General features: G+C 40.4%; 1 protein-coding gene across 3 annotated transcripts in view; it reads right to left on the bottom strand.

Moving 5' to 3' along the window:
- The window catches only part of ark2cb (arkadia (RNF111) C-terminal like ring finger ubiquitin ligase 2Cb), a 40,666-nt gene extending 33,232 nt beyond the window's left edge, over positions 1-7,434 (bottom strand). For all 3 annotated transcript variants that reach the window (XM_061928867.2, XM_061928868.2, XM_061928869.2), the window contains exon 1: positions 7,226-7,434. In XM_061928867.2, the coding sequence (XP_061784851.1) occupies positions 7,226-7,286 (61 nt within the window). In that variant the 5' untranslated portion in view covers positions 7,287-7,434. The remainder of the gene's footprint in view (positions 1-7,225) is intronic.
- Positions 7,435-22,502: the final 15,068 nt, after the last annotated feature.

Below are 22,502 nucleotides of genomic sequence, written 5' to 3'. Positions count from 1 at the left end.
AATGTGAGCTCTGAAGTGATGTTTGTTTTAATGTATCTAACATTTAGGGGGGGAAAGTATATACAGTCACGATCAAAAGTTTACATACACTTGTAAAGAACACAATGTCATGGCTGTCTTGAGTTTCCAATCATTTCTACAAGTCTTATTTTTTTGTGACATCACATGGACAAAGATAAGACCTTCTGGAAAAAAGTTATGTGGTCAGATGAAACACAAATTGAGCTGTTTGGCCACAATACCCAGCAAAATGTTTGGAGGAGAAAGGGTGAGGCCTTTAATCTCAGGATCACCATGCCTACCGTCAAGCATGGTGGTGGTAGTATTATGCTCTGGGAACTGTTTTGATGCCAATGGAACTGGTGCTTTACAGAGAGTAAATGGGACAATGAAAAAAGAGGATTACCTCCAAATTCTTCAGGACAACCTAAAATCATCAGCGCGGAGGTCGGGTCTTGGGCGCAGTTGGGTGTTCCGACAGGACAATGACCCCAAACACACGTCAAAAGTGGTAAAGGAATGGCTAAATCTGGCTAGAATTAAGGTTTTAGAATGGCCTTTCACAAAGTCCTGACTTAAATGTGTGGACAATGCTGAAGAAACAAGTCCATGTCAGAAAACCAACAAATTTAGCTGAACTGCACCCATTTTGTCAAGAAGAGTGGTCAAAAATTCAACCAGTAGCTTGTGGATGGCTACCAAAAGCGCTTTATTGCAGTGAAACTTGCCAAGGGACATGTAACCAAATACTAACATTGCTGTATGTATACTTTTGACTGACCAAATTTGGTCACATTTTCAGTAGACCCATAATAGAATCATAAAAGAACCAAACTTCATGAATATTTTTGTGACCAACAAGTATTTGCTCCAATCACTTTATCACAAAAAAATAAGAGTTGTAGAAATGATTGGAAACTCAAGACAGCCATGACATTATGTTCTTTTCAAGTGTATGTCAACTTTTGATCGCGACTGTATATTCTTAAAAACATTGTAAAGAGTCAGAGAAATGGTAACTTTAGTCATGTGGCAGACAGGTTTAAACAGTTGGTCAATAGGTTAAGATTAGGCCAGTGGCACAATAAGCACTCGTTTTTAAACATCTCGAAGGTGGGGGTGCAGGGGGAGTGACAACCAACACGAATGAGAGCAGATAGACTCGTGTGGGGCCCTGTGATGGAAGGAAGCGTGGAAAATCATCTATCTTTTGTCACAGCAGGAGAGGAGGTGGGTGGGGGGGCAGTAGAGGAGGACAATAAATGGAAATCAGCAAGAAGCACACTGAAGGTTAGGGAAAACACTAGATTCTTTATTGAAAATTAGTAATAGGTGTTTTTTGTTTTGTTTTTTTTAATCTCGTTGGTTTTCTAGTAATAATATCAAATCCATGCAACACAAAATAAACAACATAGACTGAAGGCAAGGCCCGTCATGCTCCGTATAGGGTTAAAAAAAAGGAACAAAAGCAGCATCCAATGAGCTACAGCACATGATTCAAGTACAGCAGGGTAACATCTTTACTACAGAAAGATTACATTGGATCGTCACAGGTCAATGTATAGAAAAACAAAACGAAAAAATATGGCTCATAAAATGTGACCATGCATTGAAAGAACTATTACCAGAACAAAAAAAAGTAAAGAGAAACCACAACCAAACAATAAAGACGTTATTGACTAATAGTGGATCTCTTTTTGGCAGTGCAGGAAAATATAGGCATCCCTGTGAAATGGATAGCATTTTGGCCTCTGTTAGTGGGGGGGAAAGTGATGAACCACCAGTGAGCATGTTTTGCCTGCTTTGTTTATGTATTTTGTTTAAAAAAAAAAAAAGAAGAAGTGCGGAGGGAGGGCGAGCAGCCCTAATAATTCAGTGTGATTCAAAGCTCAATTTTTTTGCAAAAGGGTGGGGACAAGGGGACTACACAAAAATGGAGACAGTTATGGCAGGTAGTCGCGTGCAGGTGCAGTGTACCTTACGTTTCTTTTTCAGCGTGTTGTAACACCGAAATAGGCATGCTTTGGAGGGTGCGTTCACACTTGGCGTGTTCGGTTCGATTAAAGCCAGCTCTGGTTACTTCGGTTCATTTGGTCAAGTGTGAACACAATCACATGAACCGAAGCAAGTCAACCAAAAATGGGTCTCGGCCCGCTTGCAAGAGAGCGCTGATGTAGTTCAGTGCACTTGGTAAAGGTTTAATTTATTTCAAACATGCAAAACAATCTAAAAAGCAATACATTGCTACCTTGCACAATCCAACAGGAAAAGGAGTAGTAAGAAGTAGAGCTAAATGAATCAATCTATTTTTCAGCTACTGATAACAGCTGTTCACTTCCTGTGTTGAACATTTTCTTTTAAATAAATAAAAATAATGAACACGTTTTATAGTACAGTTTGAGCAAGGGAATAACACAATATGTCATATTAATGAGTGGATGAACGTACTTAGATGATAATAAATGATATAGTAAATATATTAGAAAATAAATGGTAAGTAAATAAATATTGGAGCAGTGATACAATTACAGAAAAAGCCAGCAGAAATAAATATTTAAGAGAAAATGAATTATGCACTCTCTTTGCTCATTAAAAGTATATTTTAGAAGCTTTATTGTGAGATCTAAGCTAGTAAATATACCGGTAGGTGAAACTCAAAAAATGTGAATATCGTGCCAAAGTTCATTAATGTCAGCAATTCCACTTCAAATGGGATATAAACTCAGTACATGCAAAGTGAAATGTCAAGCCTATACAGTATTTGTTATCATTTTGATCAGTTTTCAAAAACCCAACATTTTCTAAGATTTCCAATTTGATGTTTTCATAAGCTGTACACCATAATCATCTAAATAATTCCAAAAGGTTTGATATATGTTCCTTTGCATGTTATGTGCCAACATCATATTTTAGTTTCTCCTTGTAAATCTGATTTCTGTAATAACGAACCTTTGCACGATATTCAAATTTTTTGAGTGTGTTTGGTGATTATAAGCATTTGAGCAGAAATGCATTTGCTGTTTTAAGTAAATATTGTTACTTTAAAACCTCACTTTGCATTTATAAAACAATTACAATGCTAGTTTTTGTTAGCATGTCAATGTTAGTATAAAGTTAGCGGCATGAAAGCCAACCTGGTTGTATTGCCTTTATTCGATTTATACTGAAGGTTTTATTAATTTACACTTCAAGTTCATATCAATGTACTTTCCTTTGTGTGTTTAGTTTTTAAGTGACTTTATTTTGAATGCTATCGATAAAGTACCTCAAGTTTTTTAACCTTTGATTTATATGATGTATATGCCAAACTTAATTGCAATATTCTGGGAGGGCAGAATAATGTATGTTAATAAAACAGGGGTCTACAAAGTGCAGCCTCCGTTCCATTGTACGAAAAAAATAAGTAGCAACTAGTGTTGTACGGTATACCGGTATTAGTATAGTGCCGCGATATGTTTATTTTTTATTTTTTTAAATGTTTTTGTCATAAAGAAATACAATCATGTGTGCTTACGGACTGTATCCCTGCATACTGTATTGATCTATATTGATATATAATGTATATATTGTGTTTTTTATGTTGATTTAATAAAAAAATAAAAATTATTATTTATTTATTTTATTTTTTTCTTGTGCGGCCCGGTACCAATCGGTTCACGGACCGGTACCGGGCCGTGGCCCGGTGGTTGGGGACCACTGCTTTACTGCACTGCCTTTAATCCCATGACAAAAATAGCAGTGTGAACACTAAGGCCCCTTCTACACTAAGGTTATCCAGGGTAAATCCCACCTAACCTTATCCTTGTCCACACACACACAATGGTCGTTCAGGACCCCCTATCCTTTTCCTAAGGTATTAATGTGTGATTTCCAAAAGCGCCTGTACATGTACAAGAAGGAGAAACACGGGCATGTCTGGATGACTCGCCTCCATCTTTCTAGTGGTTGCCGCCGAGTTACCGAACGAGTTCTTATGAAGCTGGCTGTGGCATATTCTTTCTGATGTCACTTCCTGTGTGGGGCGCGGTCTTTCTGGCGTCACTTCCTCTCCGAACTCAGTTTGTCAACGATCAATGAGTCGATACAAAGCTAAGAGTCGGAGATTCAAGAAATAGACGGCGCACTTACCCGTGTAAAAAATAGTCCGAGGAGGGGGACCTTAAACGATGGTTTAGTGTGGCTAAAACGGGGCTTAGGCTAAATAATTATTCGTTTAAGGGGTTATCCGGCTTAGTGTAGACATAGCCTAAGCGAATCATACCAAAACGCACCTAGTATCTTTTATTGTATTTCTGGTGCTGAGAGGAGTACCGAACCGAAAGTGTGAAGGCAGCCTCCTTCTTTGTCTCATTTTGTCCACCAAAAGTTTTATGCTGTGCGTGAATGCACAAAGATGCGCTTTGTTGAAGTTATTGACTTGTTGGGAGTTCTAATCAGGCTATTTAGGCTAGCTGTATGTACATATCGCATCATTATGCCTCATTTGTAGGTATGTTTGAGCTCATTTAATTTCCTTTACTTTTATCCTTTTTGTATATAATTTAGTTTTGCATGTTTAATGACATTATCTGTATGTAATATTGGCTGCATTTCAGATAGTTGTTTGTGTGCCATGTTGTTCCAGACCACAGCAAACATTACCTAGCTTGCCAAATATTGTAATAAATCTATTAAAAGAAGACAGCCTGCCGTTTCCTTTAACTTGGACACACACATCTATACCTTCGGCCATTAAAAGCCAGTAATTTCCAGAAGTTATCTCACCTTCTAAGTAGCCTCTGATTTACTAATGGTTTTCTAATGTTGTAAAAATTTGTAGAATAAATATTAAATTTCAACATTTCTGTAAATGAAGATTTGCTTCAGCCTGCGACACATAGTCATTTTGATAGTAGGCTAATATAGACACTTACTGTACGTCATGTGTTGTCTTAATTATAACACATATACGGCTTTTCATTTTTTGCGGCTCCAGACAGATTTGTTTTTTGGTCCAATATGGCTCTTTTAACGTTTTGGGTTGCCGACCCCTGGGCTAGCTTATCTTATCATTAGTGGTTTAACAGAACACATTTGACACTTTTTTATATTTTTCACAATTACAATGTTAATGTAATATTTTTTTTTTAACCGGGCGGGATAAAATGATTGGTGTTTACAGCTGTCACTCACTCGGTTTCTTCAACACGTATGCACAGGGAGCGCGTGCACACATACAAAAGCAGTCCAAGACAAGCAACAGTCATGTTGTTGTAGTGTAGACGTAGCCTAAGCCCGACCTGGGTAAATTAAGGCCCGGGAGCCACATGCGGCCCGTTAAGCTTTTCAATCCGGCCCGCCGGACATCCCCCAAAAATTATTTTAGATCTTTAAGATGTAAACAGTAGCTGCCATTATGATCTGCAGTGATGTTTTCACTGCAGATTTTTACAACACAGTTCTAAAGCTTAGTGATATATCAGATATACCAGATTGTAGGTGGGGTTTGCGTTCATATTTCTTTATGTGTTTTTTGCATTTTTGTTGCATTGTTTCGCTTGATTGTAAAATATGTCTATAGAGAGGGGGTGTGACGTTCATATGTTGTCAATATTCAGTTTTATCATTCATAGTTAATATTGTAAATCCCACATTCTTTATTTTCATGTACATTCTGGATGTCCCATTTAGTAAAAAAAAATTTAAAATTCCATTCCGTTTTTTAAGGCGGTCTGTCATAACGTTTTTAGCATTCAATTAGTGTTCCTTAAAAAATAGATATACCGGCCCCCAGGCACATTTTTTTCTCTAAATGTGGCCCCCCGAGGCAAAATAATTGCCCATGCCTGGCCTAAGCGAATCATACCAAAACGCACCTAGTATCTTTTATTGTATTTTTGGTGCTGAGAGGAGTACCGAACCGAAAGTGTGAAGGCAGCCTAAAAAATTGTTTTCCAATGAAAAGACGTACACTGCACCTTGAGTGAAGGAGAAGATGAGCCAAATTCTGGTGTTCAACAATGCAAGTGCAGCCGTTGTTTTTGTTGTTGTTTTTTTTAGATCATGCAAAAATGTATCCACTTTACAGGAATTTACAGTGTGTTGTCTATCAAAGACTGGATGGGAAGGTACACAATGACATTCAATTAAAACACAAAAAAGGAAGCTAAATGTCCACTCAGGGTGCTACTACAGCAAATCTGACAAAAAATCAAAGACAAAAAAAGGTGCTCTAAGATGTTAGCTATGTTTTTTTTTAGTCGGCTTGACATGGTTGGAATACATCTTGAGTGGGGAGGAGGAGGAAGAAAGAGGGAACAGGAGGAGGAGAGAGGTGCTTTGTTTTGTAATACCAATGTCGTCTTCTGATGGAAAGAGGAAATGAAGAAGGGGTTCACAATACAGCTAAATGCAGAGAACAGGCAGAGGCCACGCCACACCACACAGCAGCAGATGATCATTAGCTACACAATGGGGGGGACGACAAAGATCTGATAAATGCAGAATGTAGAGCCAGCCTCCATACTATGAAACAGGGAAATAAGAACAGAAATAAAAGCACAATGAAAAATCACTGATGCCACTGTTGTCAAATTAATGTTACACTGGAGCTTTTACGTGTTTTTTTTAGCCGCTTGCTCGCAACTGTGATTCAATTTGTCAGAAAAATATATTAGTTTAGGCGCCAATTAAAACCAAAATATCGTTCTAAAAATCGCGGTGGTGACAGCAGATGATCTTCAAATGACATCATCCAGGCACAGATAAGCTCACTGGCTGTAGAGACTTCGTCTGTTTTGCGGATTTGTACGGCGCAAGCACACCGTATTGTCTAAAAAAAATGACGTGTGTATTGTCATTATGTGTCACTAGAGCGATACAAAGACTTAACTAGAGAATGGGTCCTGTGCAGGAATGTGATTAGCAAACACATTAGCGAGCGCACAACCGGTGCCGTGCGGAGTCCTTTGTGACAATCGATTCAGGATGTAGCCAGTTAGCATATCTGTAGTGGCGGTACTTTATCGGAAAATACAGCCGCCAAAACACACCATTCGGTGGTTTACGCTCATCTGCAAACGATTTTAATCGTAGCTACGCCGAGTTGCGTTCACTTTAGTGAGCAATTTGGAGCAGAATGTCATAGCTAGCAAGCTGGCTAAGTTGCGGCTAGCTGGTTAGCTAGCCGACAGCTGCAGTGCATATTAAGATAAACAGGGCAACATATGAACAAGCTACAGCCTACCTCGGTTTCTTACTGAGCCGAATACGGGGAGAACCAGGTATCCGACATGCACTAACACCATCCTGGGATCCTTATCTTACGACTCCGCGGGGTTATTAGGACGATGGCGTGGTAGTAGCCCATGCGGATCTACATTCAGGCGGCTGGCTGGCTAGCGGCACACGGTCAGAGCGAAGCCAGGCAACCGTCTGACTGACTTGACAAAGGCAGACATGTCATGGCGTCGACCTAGCGACGGAGGCGCTGTTTTGTCGCTAGACGACCCCATTGGACCCACACTGGGGAAATAACCACATACTGTACAGCAGTGGTTTTCAACCTTTTTGGAGCCAAGGCACATTTTTTTGTGTTGAAAAAATCTAGAGGAGGTGCTGATTAAAACTAATTTGTATACTCTAGCCCAGGGGTCGGCAACCCGCGGTTCTAGAGCCGCATATGGCTCTTTAGCGCCGCCCTAGTGGCTCTCTGGAGCTTTTTCAAAAATGTATGAAAAATGGAAAAAGTTGAGGGGGGGGGAAATTTGTTTTAATATGGTTTCTGTAGGAGGACAAACATGACACAAACCTCCCTAATTTTTATAAAGCACACTGTTTATATTAAACATGCTTCACTGATTCGAGTATTTGGCGAGCGCCGTTTTGTCCTACTAATTTTTGCAGTCCTTGAACTCACCTTAGTTTGTTTACATGTATATCTTTCTGCGACTTTCTAGGACGTGTTTTATGCCACTTCTTTTTCTGTCTCATGTTGTCCACTAAACTTTTAACGTTGTGCATGAATCCACAAAGGTGAGTTTTGTTGATGTTATTGACTTGTGTGGAGTGCTAATCAGACATATTTGGTCGCTGCATGACTGCGAGCTAATCGATGCTAACATGCTATTTAGGCTAACTATATGTACATATTGCATAATTATGCCTCATTTGTAGCTATATTTGAGGTCATTTAGTTTCCTTTAAGTCATATTAATTCAATTTATATCTCATGACACACTATCTGTATGTAATATGGCTTTTAATTTTTTGCGGCTCCAGACAGATTTGTTTTTGTATTTTTGGTCCAATAAGGCTCTTTCAACATTTTGGGTTGCCGACCCCTGCTCTAGCCGTTAAATAGACCCCTTTTTAGACCAGTTCATCTGTCGTTTCTTTTCTTTTCTCTTCTGCCCTCCTCTCACTTGTGGAGGGGGAGACAGGTCCGGTGGCCATGGATAAAGTGCTGGCTGTCCAGAGTCGGGACCCGGGGTGGACCGCTCGCCTGTGCATCGGTTGGGGACATATCTGCGCTGCTGACCCGTCTCCGCTCGGGATGGTTTCCTGCTGGCCCCACTATGGACTGGACTCTCACTATTGTGTTAGATCTACTATGGACTGGACTTTCACAATATTATGTCAGACCCACTCGACATCCATTGCTTTCGGTCTCCCCTAGGGGCGTTACCCACGTATGCGGTTCTCTCCAAGGTTTCTCATAGTCATTCACACCAACGTCCCACTGGGGTGAGTTTTCCTTGCCCTCATGTGGGCTCTGTACCGCGGATGTCATTGTGGCTTGTGCAGCCCTTTGAGACACTTGTGATTAAGGGCTATATAAATAAACATTGATTGATTGATTGATTGATTCTCCTCTAGCACCTCCAAGTCCGAGTCCATGGTTCTCTCCCGGAAAAAGGTGGCGTGCCATCTCCAGGTTAAGGACATACTTGCCAACCTTGAGACCTCCGAATTCGGGTGATGGGAGTGGGGGTGGGGTGTTATATATTTTCAATTATTTGTACAACACTCTTTAGATTAAAACTGAATAAATAATCCGTTCATGAATGAGTATATCCGTTCGGCTACCGTGTTCAATGGAGAAGTCTGATCTACAAAATTTGCAGGCAGCATACCCCTTCCCCTTTGAGTAGAGATGTCCAATAATATCGGCCTGCCGATATTATAGGCTGATAAATGCTTTAAAATGTAATATCGGAAATTATCGGTATCGGTTTCAACCTCCCGATTTTCCCAGGAGACTCCCGAATTTCAGTGCCCCTCCTGAAAATCTCACGGGGCAACCATTCTCCCGATTTCCACTTGGAGAACATAATTGGGGGCGAGCTTTAAGGCCCTGCCTTTAGCGTCCTCTACATCCTGTCGTCACGTCCGCTTTTCCTCCATACAAACAGCGTGCCGAACCAGCCATACAGGTCACACTGAGGGTGGCCGTATAAACAACTTTAACACTGTTACAAATATGCGCCACACTGTGAACCCACAACAAACAAGAATGACAAACACATTTCGGGGGAACATCCGCACCGTAACACAACATAAACACAACAGAACAAATACCCAGAACCCCTTGCAGCTCTAACTCTTCCGGGACGCTACAATATACACCCCCCGCTACCCCCATAACCCCGCCCCCCCCCCCCTAACCTTGCCCACCTCAAACCCCCCTCCATCTCCCGAATTTGAAGGTCTCAAGGTTGGCAAGTATGCTCTAGTACAGTGGTTCTCAAATGGGGGTACGCGTACCCCTGGGGGTACTTGAAGGTATGCCAAGGGGTACGTGAGATTTTTTTTTAATATTCTAAAAATAGCAACCATTCAAAAATCCTTTATAAATATAAATAAAAACCTATCTTTTTTTCCAAATAGTTCAAGAAAGACCACTACAAATGAGCAATATTTTGCACTGTTATACAATTTAATAAATCAGAAACTGATGACATAGTGCTGTATTTTACTTCTTTATCTCTTTTTTTCAACCAAAAATGCTTTGCTCTAAAAAGGGGGTACTTGAATTAAAAAAGAAGCACTGCTCCAGTATACTCTGGACTGAAGCTGTGTGCCTTCATTGTTTTTGTAGCTGTTGTTTTGAGGCATGTTAAAAAATAATAATAATAATGCACATTGTGAAAGTCAAAGTATTGTATTTCCCATAGTTGTAGTGGGTATTAGGATTATCTCAGGGAGAGCATGTCCCAAATTCCAAGCTGCTGTTTTGAGGCATGTTAAAAAAAAATGCACTTTGTGACTTCAATAATAAATATGGCAGTGCCATGTTGGCACTTTTTTCCATAACTGGAGTTGAAGTTGTTCTCTTATTTTGGAAAACCTTGTTTTTGATTGATTGATTGATTGAAACTTTTATTAGTAGATTGCACAATACAGTACATATTCCGTACAATTGACCACTAAATGGTAACACCCGAATACGTTTTTCAACTTGTTTAATGCATCTAGCGGGGCATCACAACAAAATTAGGCATAATAATGTGTTAATTCCACGACTGTACATATATCGGTATCGGTTGATATCGGAATCTGTAATTAAGAGTTGGACAATATCGGAATATCGGATATCGGCAAAAAAGACATTATCGGACATCTCTACCTTCGAGCTGTCCTGGATGAACTGAAATAATTTTTTCCAATCATTTTGTAACTTGCAAGCGTACTTCTTCTTCTTACTCGTCGTCGCCATGTCTCTTCTTCGTTCTTCTGCTTCGTCTCTGTTATGTTTTTGGACATTACAACTTGCCGTAGTTTTGAAGCAATGCATGATGGGAATCCGGATGTTGTGTGTCAGTGTATTAATGTGCCGGCTGGAATAAACACACGCTGAGAAATAGCTCCGTGCCTGCCTACTTTATGGGTTATAGATAAACCTATGGATAACAGAGACATATATAATAGTCTCCTTTTCAGGTGAGAGAGGACGCTAAAGGCAGTGCCTTTAAGGCACGCCCCCAATATTGTTGGCCGGGTGGAAATCGGGAGAAATCCGGGAGAATGGTTGCCCCGGGAGATTTTTGGGAGGGGCACTGTAATTCGGGAGTCTCCCGAGAAAATCGGGAGGGTTGGCAAGTATGGTTGGGGAGGAGACCCTTCCCCAAGTGGAGGAGTTCAAGTACCTCGGAGTCTTGTTCACGAGTGACGGAAGAGTGGATCGTGAGATCGACAGGCGGATCGGTGCGGCGTCTTCAATAATGCGGACGCTGTGTCGATCCGTTGTGGTGAAGAAGGAGCTGAGCCGGAAGGCAAAGCTCTCAATTTACCGGTCGATCTACGTTCCCATCCTCACCTATGGTCATGAGCTTTGGGTTATGACCGAAAGGACAAGATCACGGGTACCATCGGCCGAAAGGAGTTTCCTCCGCCGGGTGGTGGGGCTCTCCCTTAGAGATAGGGTGAGAAGCTCTGCCATCCGGGAGGAGCTCAAAGTAAAGCCGCTGCTACGCCACATCGAGAGGAGCCAGATGAGGTGGTTCAGGCATTTGGTCAAGATGCCATCCGAACGCCTCCCTAGGGAGGTGTTTAGGGCACGTCCGACCGGTAGAAGGCCACGGGGAAGACCCAGGACACGTTGGGAAGACTATGTCTCCCGACTGGCCTGAGAACGCCTCGGGATCCCCCGGGAAGAGCTGGACGAAGTGGCTGGGGAGAGGGAAGTCTGGGCTTCCCTGCTTAGGCTGATGCCCCCGCGACCCAACCTCGGATAAGCTGAAGAAGATGGATGGATGGATGGAAAAATATAGAGGCACACCATCAGCAGAAATCATTAAAAAACGAAACTCGGTTGACAGTAAAAAGTCGTTGTCGCAATCGTTGGATATGACTTTAAACCAGTGGCGGGCCGTACGTTTTCCACCTAGACCTTCAGTGATGTCCGACTTCAATGATTACCTCTTAAAATACCATCATTGCTTTATAAATAAAGTTGATTTGATTTGATTTGATTGATGTCACTACATGACCATTGCTGGGGAAATACTATACAGAAACACGTTTACACACTACTGCGCATTATACAAAATGGGTTATTTTCTGGCGCATTTAAAAATCAATAAACCCGCATCAGCAATTAAAACATATCTTACGCGGTACTGCCAAAATTGCAAAAAAAATATTTTAAACGTGGAAAAAATACAGAAATAAAATATCTGAACTCACATTTCATCGACAGCTGAGCTAGCTTCCGGGGTTGGCCGAGATGCAGAAGAGGCGTGTTGGCTGAGTTCTTAAAGTTTACTCCACACCGGCATGTCTACATCCTAACAACCTAAACGGGGCTGCCGCGCATGCTCTTCACTGTTGTGGCATGTTGGGTAATTGAGTTGTTATGCTACCTGGCTCATACATCACTATAGCTGTGTCCCAATCTGCCTTAGACCTTGAAGGGCTTATTGACAACAACACGTGATCTGATTGGCTATTGCAACTGTCTGTCAACTGAATGTCCTGAAGGCTCTAGGCAGATTTGGTACAGCATGGCAACAATAAGCTAGCTGAATTGTGATTGGATGAAAACTCTATAAACTAAAAACAACAGCGCTGGAAGGAGCATTATATGACATGAAGATAATATGAATACTTTTAGATATTTAGGGAAAGTAAATAAAAAATGACTTTTATCTTTAATTGTGATCATGATTTCTGGTCATGTTAGGCCAGCAGAGAAGGCCTTGCTGGCCCTGACGGCACACCACTGCATTAAACCATAACCAAGAATGCATCACTATAGCTTTTGTCTCAAAGTAGGTGTACTGACACGACCTGTCACATCACAACGTGACTTATTTTGAGTTGTTTGGTGTTTTCCTGTGTATAGTGTTTTAGTTCTTGTCTTGCGCTCCTGTTTTGGTGGCTTTTTTCTCTTTTTATGGTTTTTTCCTGTTGTAGTTTCATGTCTTCCTTTGAGCGATATTTCCCGCATCTACTTTGTTTTAGCAATCAAGTTGTTCAGTTGTTTTTATCCATCTTTGTGGGGACATTGTTGGTTGTCATGTCATGTTGGGATGTACATTGTGGACGCTGTCTTTGCTCCACAGTAAGTCTTTGCTGTCGTCCAGCATTCTGGTTTTGTTTACTTTGTAGCCAGTTCGGTTTTAGTTTCGTTCTGCATAGCCTTCCCTAAGCTTCAATGCCTTTTCTTAGCGGCACTCACCTTTTGTTTATTTTTGGTTTAAACATTAGACACCTTTTTACCTGCGCACTGCCTCCCGCTGTTTCCGACATCCACAAACAATTAGCTACCGGCTGCCACCTACTGATATGGAAGAGTATTACACGGTTACTCTACCGAGCTCGAGACAGCACCGACACTCAACAATGACATAATTTGCAGACTATAATTACTGGTTTGCAAAAAATATTTTTAACCCAAATAGGTGAAATTAGATAATTTCCCACGGCACACTAGATTTCATCTCATGGTGTTCCGCGGCACAGTGGTTGAAAAACACTGCTGTACAGTACTGTACTGCATTTTTCATGATATTATTAGATAAAACACCAAGCTAATAAACTCAATTGTTATTGGGGGGCAATGTTTTACAATTACTTCTCCCCTCTGACTCAGGCACATACACATTTTGTGTGGCGCGCAAGACACGAAAATAAGTTTGGTTCCACCCCCCCATTTCTTTACAAGGAATATGAGTCATTCTTTATCTAAATGTGAATGAATGAGCATACTAGCAGTCGGCATCCTCATGACAGCAGACATTGTACAGTAAGTGATGTTTCATTATGTTTGTTGACTCTTATTAATTCTGCAGTGAGTAGTAATCAGGAATGTTGTTGGAAAAAAAGCAAACGTTGTGATGCGTTTTTTAAATTAATGTGCCGCGTATGCTTAAAATACGTAGATATTAAATGTTACTATAAATGTGCTTGTTACTACATTTAATATATACTTACATCATGTATATAAAACTTTAATGGAGGAGGTGTTTGGATGTTGTTTAAGGGCTTTATAGGTAGAATAGAGCGGCTCCCATAGGCTCCATTGTAAGTGGGCTGTTGATCGCATTTAATTACTATTTAAAATGTTGTTGTTTTTTAAATACATCCGACCTCATGTGTTTCATAATGATTGTGAACAATAGGCAAAATTCCCCCAAAAAGTGTAGTTCCCCTTTAAGGCATCCACATTTTGTGGTATTAATGCATAAAACTGGTATCTAAATTGAAGTGTAGCTCCTTCTCTGAATGCAAGTGCTCCTTGAACATTATTATTATATTTTTTAAAAAAAAAAATTTTTTTTTTACTGTTTTCTGTTTTGTCTAATTTGTAGAACGGTATAGCTATTGTAAAATTATTTGCCTACCAAGTTAACATGGAAGCCTTGTGAGCGCCGTCGAACCGTTTGGGGAAGAAATGTCACAAGAACTCTAATAAATGCATCATCAGATATCAAAATATATTTGGGCGGAAATGATGACAGAGAGTAATTTTTATTCATTAATGAATGGAGGGGGGAAAAAAGGGCTCCAGCAGAAAGGGCATTTTTCTCATGCAGGGCGATGTGTGCACATGCCTGCACTTACTGCTGTCCTTGTTTTGAATGTAATATTGACCCCTTATATATGCATGACCCCTTAAAATGTTACCTTACCAAATGAATAGTGCCCTTTGCCCCTGTGATGGCTCACAGGGGCAAACGCAAAACAACATCCAAACACTCTGGAAATCCCAAAAAACGCACAAACACCATCAAACAAACACAACGGGAAAATGCTGCAACTGAGAAATGTTGCCATCTCATCAACGCTGCAAGATAATAAAGAAATGCGGTCAAAAAATGCCGTAGATGCCAAAAACACGCACACAAATCCCCAAAACAATCCCCAATAAATCTGCAAATTATTTTCTGAAAGGTTTACTAGCCTATTAGAGCAGTTAGACCTAAAGGGTATCAGTTTAAAACTTGAGCAGAATGCACAAAGGAAAGTTGTCTTATTTTTTGAAAATGCCAAATAAAAATGTTTACTTTTGTTTGTCTTTGTTGAACATTTGCTGTGATATTTTACAATAACAAAGAGCAACCAGTTCACATAGCTAACATTAGTGTAGCATAGATTGGATGGATGAATATTTGTGTAGGCCATATGTGTGTATCAGATCCTCTATCTGTGACTCCCAACCATTAATCTGCTGTAAAATATCACAGGATTATGTAATTTTTCCTAATTGGTCCAAAAATAATTTATTTACTACAAATAATGTACAGCAGAACCTCGATGTACGAACCTAATTGGTTCCTGAACAGGGTTTGTGAATTGAAAAGTTCGGATGGTGAAGCAAATTTCTCCATAAGACATCATGCACATATGAATAATGGGTTACAGCCTTGAGAAAAGTCCATATTTTAGTAAAGGTTTGTACACTTTGAACACAACATAAAGTGCAACACAGTACTGTATATCAAACAACATAACAACGTCAACTTTCTCTTTATTTAAAAAAAAAAACAAAAAAGAAGATGGCACTTTGTGTAAATTGTACATGAAAACAAAATACATGATTTGCAAATCCTTTTCAACTTATATTCAATTGAATAGACTGCAAAGACAAAATAGTTAATGTTCGAACTGAGAAACGTAATTTTTGTTGTTGTTGCAAATAATCATTAATTTAGGATTTAATGGCAGCAAAACATTGCAAAAAGGTTGGCACATGGGGCGTTTTTACCACTGTGTTACATGGCCTTTCCTTTTAACAACACTCAGTAAACGTTTGGGAACTGAGGAGACCAATTTTTGAAGCTTTTCAGGTGGAATTCTTTCCCATTCTTGCTTGACGTACAGCTTAAGTTGTTCAGCAGTCCGGGGTCTCAGTTGTGGTATTTTAGGCTTCATATTGCGCCACACATTTTCAATGGGGGACAGGTCTGGACTACAGGCAGGCCAGTCTAGTACCCGCACTCTTTTACTATGAAGCCACGCTGTTGTAACACGTGGATTGGCATTGTCTTGCTGAAATAAGCAGGGGCGTCCATGAAATATACGTTGTTTGGATGGCAACATATGTTGCTCCAAAACCTGTATGTACCTTTCAGCATTAATGGTGCCTTCACTGATGTGTAAGTTACCCATGCTTTGGGCACTAATACACGCCCATACCATCACAGATGCTGGCTTTTGAACTTTGACCCTATAACAGTCTGGATGGTTCTTTTCCTCTTTGGCCCGGATAAATGGCTTTCGCTTTGCATAGTAGAGTTTTAACTTGCACTTAAATATGTAGCGATGAACTGTAGTTACTGACAGTGGTTTTCTGAAGTGTTCTCTGAAGATATTACGGACCATAGATGGTGAAATCCCTAAATTCCTTGCAATAGCTCGTTGAGAAATGTTGTTCTTAAACTGTTCGACAATTTGCTCACGCATTTGTTCACAAAGTGGTGACCCTCGCCCCATCCTTGTTTGTGAATGACTGAGCATTTCATGGAAGCTGCTTTTATACCCAATCATGGCACCCACCTGTTCCCAATTCGCCTGTTCACCTGTGGGATGTTCCAAATAAGTGTTTGATGAGCATTCCTCAACTTTCTCAGTCTTTTTTGCCACTTGTGCCAGCTTTTTTGAAACATGTTGCAGGCATCAAGTTCCAAATGAGCTAATATTTGCAAAAAATAACAACGTTTCTCAGTTCGAACGTTAAGTATCTTGTCTTTGCAGTCTATTCGATTGAATATAAGTTGAAAAGGATTTGCAAATCATTGCATTCTGTTTTTATTTACGATTTACACAACGTGCCAACTTCACTGGTTTTGGGTTTTGTACAAGCCAAAACGACATGTTGCTGTCCTCTGTATACACTGCTGTGCCACACACACAGAGGTCCCTTTGGTGCCCACAAAAACAAGCAGAATTCACAAAAATCCTTAAGTTTACCAACTATATTGCTACAATAAACGTTTTAAAAAGTAGAATCCACTTACATGAACATTGGCTAAGGAGCAGCTGACGAGGAAGGAGCAGACGGACAGAGGGAAAGAATGGAGGCATGGGGGGGACGGGACCGTGTGTGTGTGTGTGTGTGGGGGGGGGGGGGGGGGGGGGGGGGCTGAAAGAGACTTTTCTGCTGTGAAATAAGGTTGCTTTGGCATATTTTTCCAGAAAATTCCAGTCTCATCACATTTAAAACTTGCTGTAGTATGAAGCCTGCTTCATTGATTCTTCCATACTTGTAAGTGCCATTAATGCACTCATCGCAAATAGTCTTTTTTTTTAACTCCTCAGTGATCTCATCCTTCTTTCCATGCTGGTCTGTTGTCTTTTTATGACTCATATATTGAGCTAGCAAAACGGACAAAAATTTTATAAACTAAAAAAAAAAAAAAAAAAAAAAAAAAAAGGCAGACACGATGAAGCGCTGAGAAATGACTGAGCAGCAAGTTACTCGGAGGGCTGCGCCTCCCCAAAAATGCTACATCCTGCTTTTTGCCTGCAGGCGGCACACAAAATGAATGAATGGATGGAGCGTTCCTATCCAGAGACATGGTTCGCACATGGAGGCATAGTTGGCCAGAGCAAAAGTTTGTCAATCAAAAAGTTTGCAAATAGAGAATAGAATAGAATTAATAGAATGCCTTTTATTGTCACTAAACACAGGTACAATGAGATTAAAAGCAACTCCAGTATCAATGTGACAGTCTACAAATATGCAAAACATAGGAAGAAAAGAAAGAAAAATAGTGCAAAAGGAGGTAAGGTGCACAGTCCAGTCCTGAGAATGAATGTTTAGAATGTGTTGTTTACAGGAATACATATACTACTATATCCCAGTGACGTGCGGTGAGGTTGATGGTTGGTGAGGCACTGACTTCATCACAGTCAGATTTACAAACATATGAACCCTAAAGAGTATCTTATTCACCATTTGATTGGCAGCAGTTAACGGGTTATGTTTAAAAGCTCATACCAGCATTCTTCCCTGCTTGGCACTCAGCATCAAGGGTTAGAATTGGGGGTTAAATCACCAAAAATGATTCCCAGGCGCGGCGCCGCTGCTGCCCACTGCTCCCCTCACCTCCCAGGGGGTGAACAAGGGGATGGGTCAAATGCAGACGACAAATTTCATTACACCTAGTGTGTGTGTGACAATCATTGGTACTTTAACTTAACTTTAACTTTACACATACAAACTGTAGCACACAAAAAAGCACATTTAATAAAAAAACGTTATTATGGTTTTACCTTTACTTAGAAATTAAGTCCATGCGCCGCAAAAAAGCCCTCACTTAAACTTTCCACGTGCAAGATTGAATCTATTTAAAAAAGTGTAACCGAGGGTTTATAAATGTCGCCTATACTGTATGAAACTACAAAATAACAAACACGGAGGCTCCAGTTTACACGAGGACCACTTTATTTACCTTCTTTCAAAAACCTCCGCAACGGGACATCACTTCCGCTCTCAGTGCCTTCAAAATAAGAGCTCAAGGCATATACTGTATAACAGCGCATAACAGGAACTTAGCATCACAAAGAGGAAAGCCCATGAAAATAGGTTACAAAAGTTATTTAATAAGAAGCCAAAAATTGCAAAAACAATAATGTTTGTGTTGGAGGAGTTGAGCATTAGATACACCTGCAGATTGCAGGTGTACCTAATGTTGTGGCCCTGCAGTCATTCACAACTCCTCCAACACGAACATTATTGTTTTTGCACTTTTTGGCTTCTTATGAAATATTTTTTTTAAATAGATTCAATCTTGCACGTGGAAAGTTTAAGTGTGGGCTTTAGTTGATATAACAACTCTACGGCGGGGGTGCAGGAGGCGGGGTTACTGGAGCCTCAGCCAGTGCGTCTTTTGCAGCCGTTTTATGATCGCTCAGCACAAGAAATACGTTACACACATACAATTGTTGACAAAATACACTGTACATTATATACCTCAGCTAACTAAACTATGGAAATGTATAATATAGTTCATATAGCAATACAGTCTCACTGCACAGTAGGCCAGCAGTTAGCCGAGTCCGGAATCCATGTTGAGGCACTGAGTGACGTGCCTCCACTGGCTGCTGTTCACCGCACCGTCTCTTCTCAGTATTTGAACGGCAAATGTGAAAATTCAGCGATTTTGAATAAAAATAATCTAAAACTGGTGAAGTTAAATGGAAAATAACTTTATAGTATAATCACTGGATACATATAACAATTTAATTTTTTTTTTTTCTTTTTACATTTTTTTTCTTTCCATGATGGCAGGTGAGGCCCCGCCTCACCTGCCTCTAGTGACTGCACGTCACTGCTATATACATATATGCAAAAGCATTCAGATTGTGGGTGGAAAGTAAAAATTGCACACAGAGAGGTGCTAAACTATAAAATCAGTGCCTATGAGAGTTCACCGTGGCTATGGCTTTAGGGAAAAACTGTTCTTGAGTCTGTTTGTCTTAGACCTGATGAACCTGTAGCGCCTTCCTGAGGGCAGCGGGTCAAACAAGGGGAGTTTAAATTGAAGTTCAACTATATCTTTTTCATATATGGCATAGATGACAAAAGATTCTATGCCAACGACATACAGTGACAGTGACAGGCAGATCTCTAAACGCTTTTTCACTAGATGGAAGAAGGTATATAATTAATCTCACTTGATGCCAACTTGCCATTTATACAAGATAATACAGTTTGTGGTGTATTTTTTGAACTCACCGTAGTTTGTTCACATGTACAACTTTCGCCGATGCTGCCACTCCTTCCTTGTCTCATTTTGTCCACCAAACGTTTTGTACTGTGCGTGAATGCACAAAGGTGAGCTTTGTTGATTTTATTGATTTTGCTGGAGTGCTAATCAGGCACATTTGGTCAATCCATGACTGCAAGCTAATCTAGGCTAACATGCTATTAAGGCTAGCTGTATGTACATATTGCCAGGTCCACTACTAACCACATTTTGGAGTACGCGGATGACACAACAGTAGTGGGCCTCGTCCGTGACAACAACCACATGAACTACAGGGAGGAGGTGAAACATCTGGTAGACTGGTGCAGAACCAACAACCTGGTCCTGAATGTCAACAAGACCAGGGAAATCATCGTCGACTTCAGGAGGCACCAGTCCAGCCTCACTCCACTTTTCATCAACGGCATAGCAGTGGAGATCGTAAGCAGCACCAAGTTCCTGGGGGTGCAGATAACTGACAATATGACCTGGTCCCTACACACCGGAGCTCTTGTAAAAAGAGCTCAGCAGCGCATGCACTTTTTGCGTCGGATGAAAATAGCACAGCTCCCTCCCCCCATTCTCACCACATTCTACAGAGGCACTATAGAGAGCCTACTGACCAACTGCATCTAATTTATATTTGCATGTCTCATGTCACATTATCTGTATGTAATATTGCCTGCATTTCTTATAGTTGTTTGTGTGCCATGTTGTTCCAGACCACAGCAAAAGCTAATATAGACAATTACATCATGTGTTGCCTTCATTATCATCGGCGGTCACTTGAACGAGTATGACGATCCTCCTGGTAAGGGTGTATCCCTTTATGGAGGATGCCTGTGCGTGACTTTGTTTAACGTGGGGAGACTGGTGCACAGACAGTCACCACACGATCCTTGACAGACTCGGGTCAGGGTCCAGTGGCATGGAGTCTAAGACGATTGGGGACCCTTTTCTGCTGCAGCCTTCTTCCGCCATCGCAGCCGTTGTGGTAGTTCTTAAATCTACCGTCTTCCGCCTGCTCCGCCGTTGAGGTCTTCACCGTATCCCTGGCTAGGGGGCAGTCAGGTACTAGGCCTTTGCCAAGGGCCACCTGGGGTAACAGTAGTAAAGGGGTTAACCTCCTAGTGCCCCAAGACCCCATAGAGCAGGCCTGGGCAATTATTTTGAGTCGGGTGCCACATTTAGAGAAAAAAATGTGTCTGGGGGCCGGTATATCTATTTTTAGGGACACTAATACAAAACCTCACAATTGTCTGATTGAATGCTAAAAACATTATGACAGACCGCCTTAAAATACGTAATGGAATTTTAAATTTTTCTATGAATGATAAAACACTGAATATTGACAAAATATGAATGTCACACCCCCTTTCGATTGACATATATTACAATCAAGTGAAACGCAACAAAAATGCAACAAACAGTGAAATATGAACGCGAAGGGTACAAAATAAACCCACCTACAATCTGATATATCTGATATATCACTAAGCTTTAGAACTTTGTTGTGAAAATGTCCTCCCGCGTCTGTGGAAACGCTTCCCGCCCACACTGCTTGGTGCCTCGTCTGAGCTGCTGTGACGTAGATTAGCATAGTAACTAATTAGATGACCATAGTAACTAAATAGATTACCATAGTAACTAATTAGATTACCATAGTTACGAGTATATCATCCAAAAGTGCAGATTCCAACCATTGAAATACTTTGTTTAGTTCAAGACTTACGGTCATTAGAAAACATCACTGCACATCATAATGGCAGCTACACTTTCCATCTTAAAGATCTGAAAAAAATATTTGGGATTGTCCGATGGGCCAGATTGAAAAGCTTAACGGGCCGCATGTGGCCCCCGGGCCTTAATTTGCCCAGGTATGCCATAGAGCAGTGGTTCTCAACCTTTTTTCAGTGATGGACCCCCTGTGAACATTTTTTTAATTCAAGTACCCCCTAATCAGAGCAAAGCATTTTTGGTTGAAAAAAAGAGATAAAGAAGTAAAATACAGCTCTATGTCATCAGTTTCTGACTTATTAAATTGTATAACAGTGCAAAATATTGCTCATTTGTAGTGGTCTTTCTTGAACTATTTGGAAAAAAATATATAAAAATAACAAAAAACTTGTTGAAAAATAAACAAGTGATTCAATTATAAATAAAGATTTCTACACATAGAAGTAATCATCAACTTAAAGTGCCCTCTTTGGGGATTGTAATAGAGATCCATCTGGATTTATGAACTTAATTCTAAACATTTCTTCACAAAAAAATCAACTTTAACATCAATATTTATGGAACATGTCCACAAAAAATCTAGCTGTCAACACTGAATATTGCATTGTTGCATTTCTTTTCACAGTTCTTTTTGACAGACATTTTAGTGATAAACCTGAGCTTGTGCTTCACTGAGTTTATGAACTTACATTCATATTTTGTTGAAGTATTATTCAATAAATATATTTATAAAGGATTTTTGAATTGTTGCTATTTTTAGAAAATTAAACGTACCCCTTGGCATACCTTCAAGTACCCCCAGGGGTACGCGTACCCCCATTTGAGAACCACTGCCATAGAGGAGCCTCCACTGCCGGATGCACTTTAACGTCATGCCCAGGACACTGCCTTCATTATAACACTTATATAAGGCTTCTAATTTTTTGCGGCTCCAGACAGATTTTTTTTTTTTTTAATATTGCAATATGGCTCGTTCAACATTTTGGGTTGCCTACCCCTGGTTTAAACAATAAACATTAAGGCTGAAATATATTTCTGGCGCCTTTAAGACTTCACTTGTAATTACACATTCGTGGCGACAGGGAGTGATAA

This window comes from Nerophis lumbriciformis, linkage group LG33 (assembly GCF_033978685.3).
Source record: "Nerophis lumbriciformis linkage group LG33, RoL_Nlum_v2.1, whole genome shotgun sequence".
Classification (NCBI taxonomy): Eukaryota; Metazoa; Chordata; class Actinopteri; order Syngnathiformes; family Syngnathidae; genus Nerophis; species Nerophis lumbriciformis.
The sequence above is the reverse complement of the archived record's forward strand: the minus strand, read 5'-3'. Positions and strand labels throughout refer to the sequence as shown.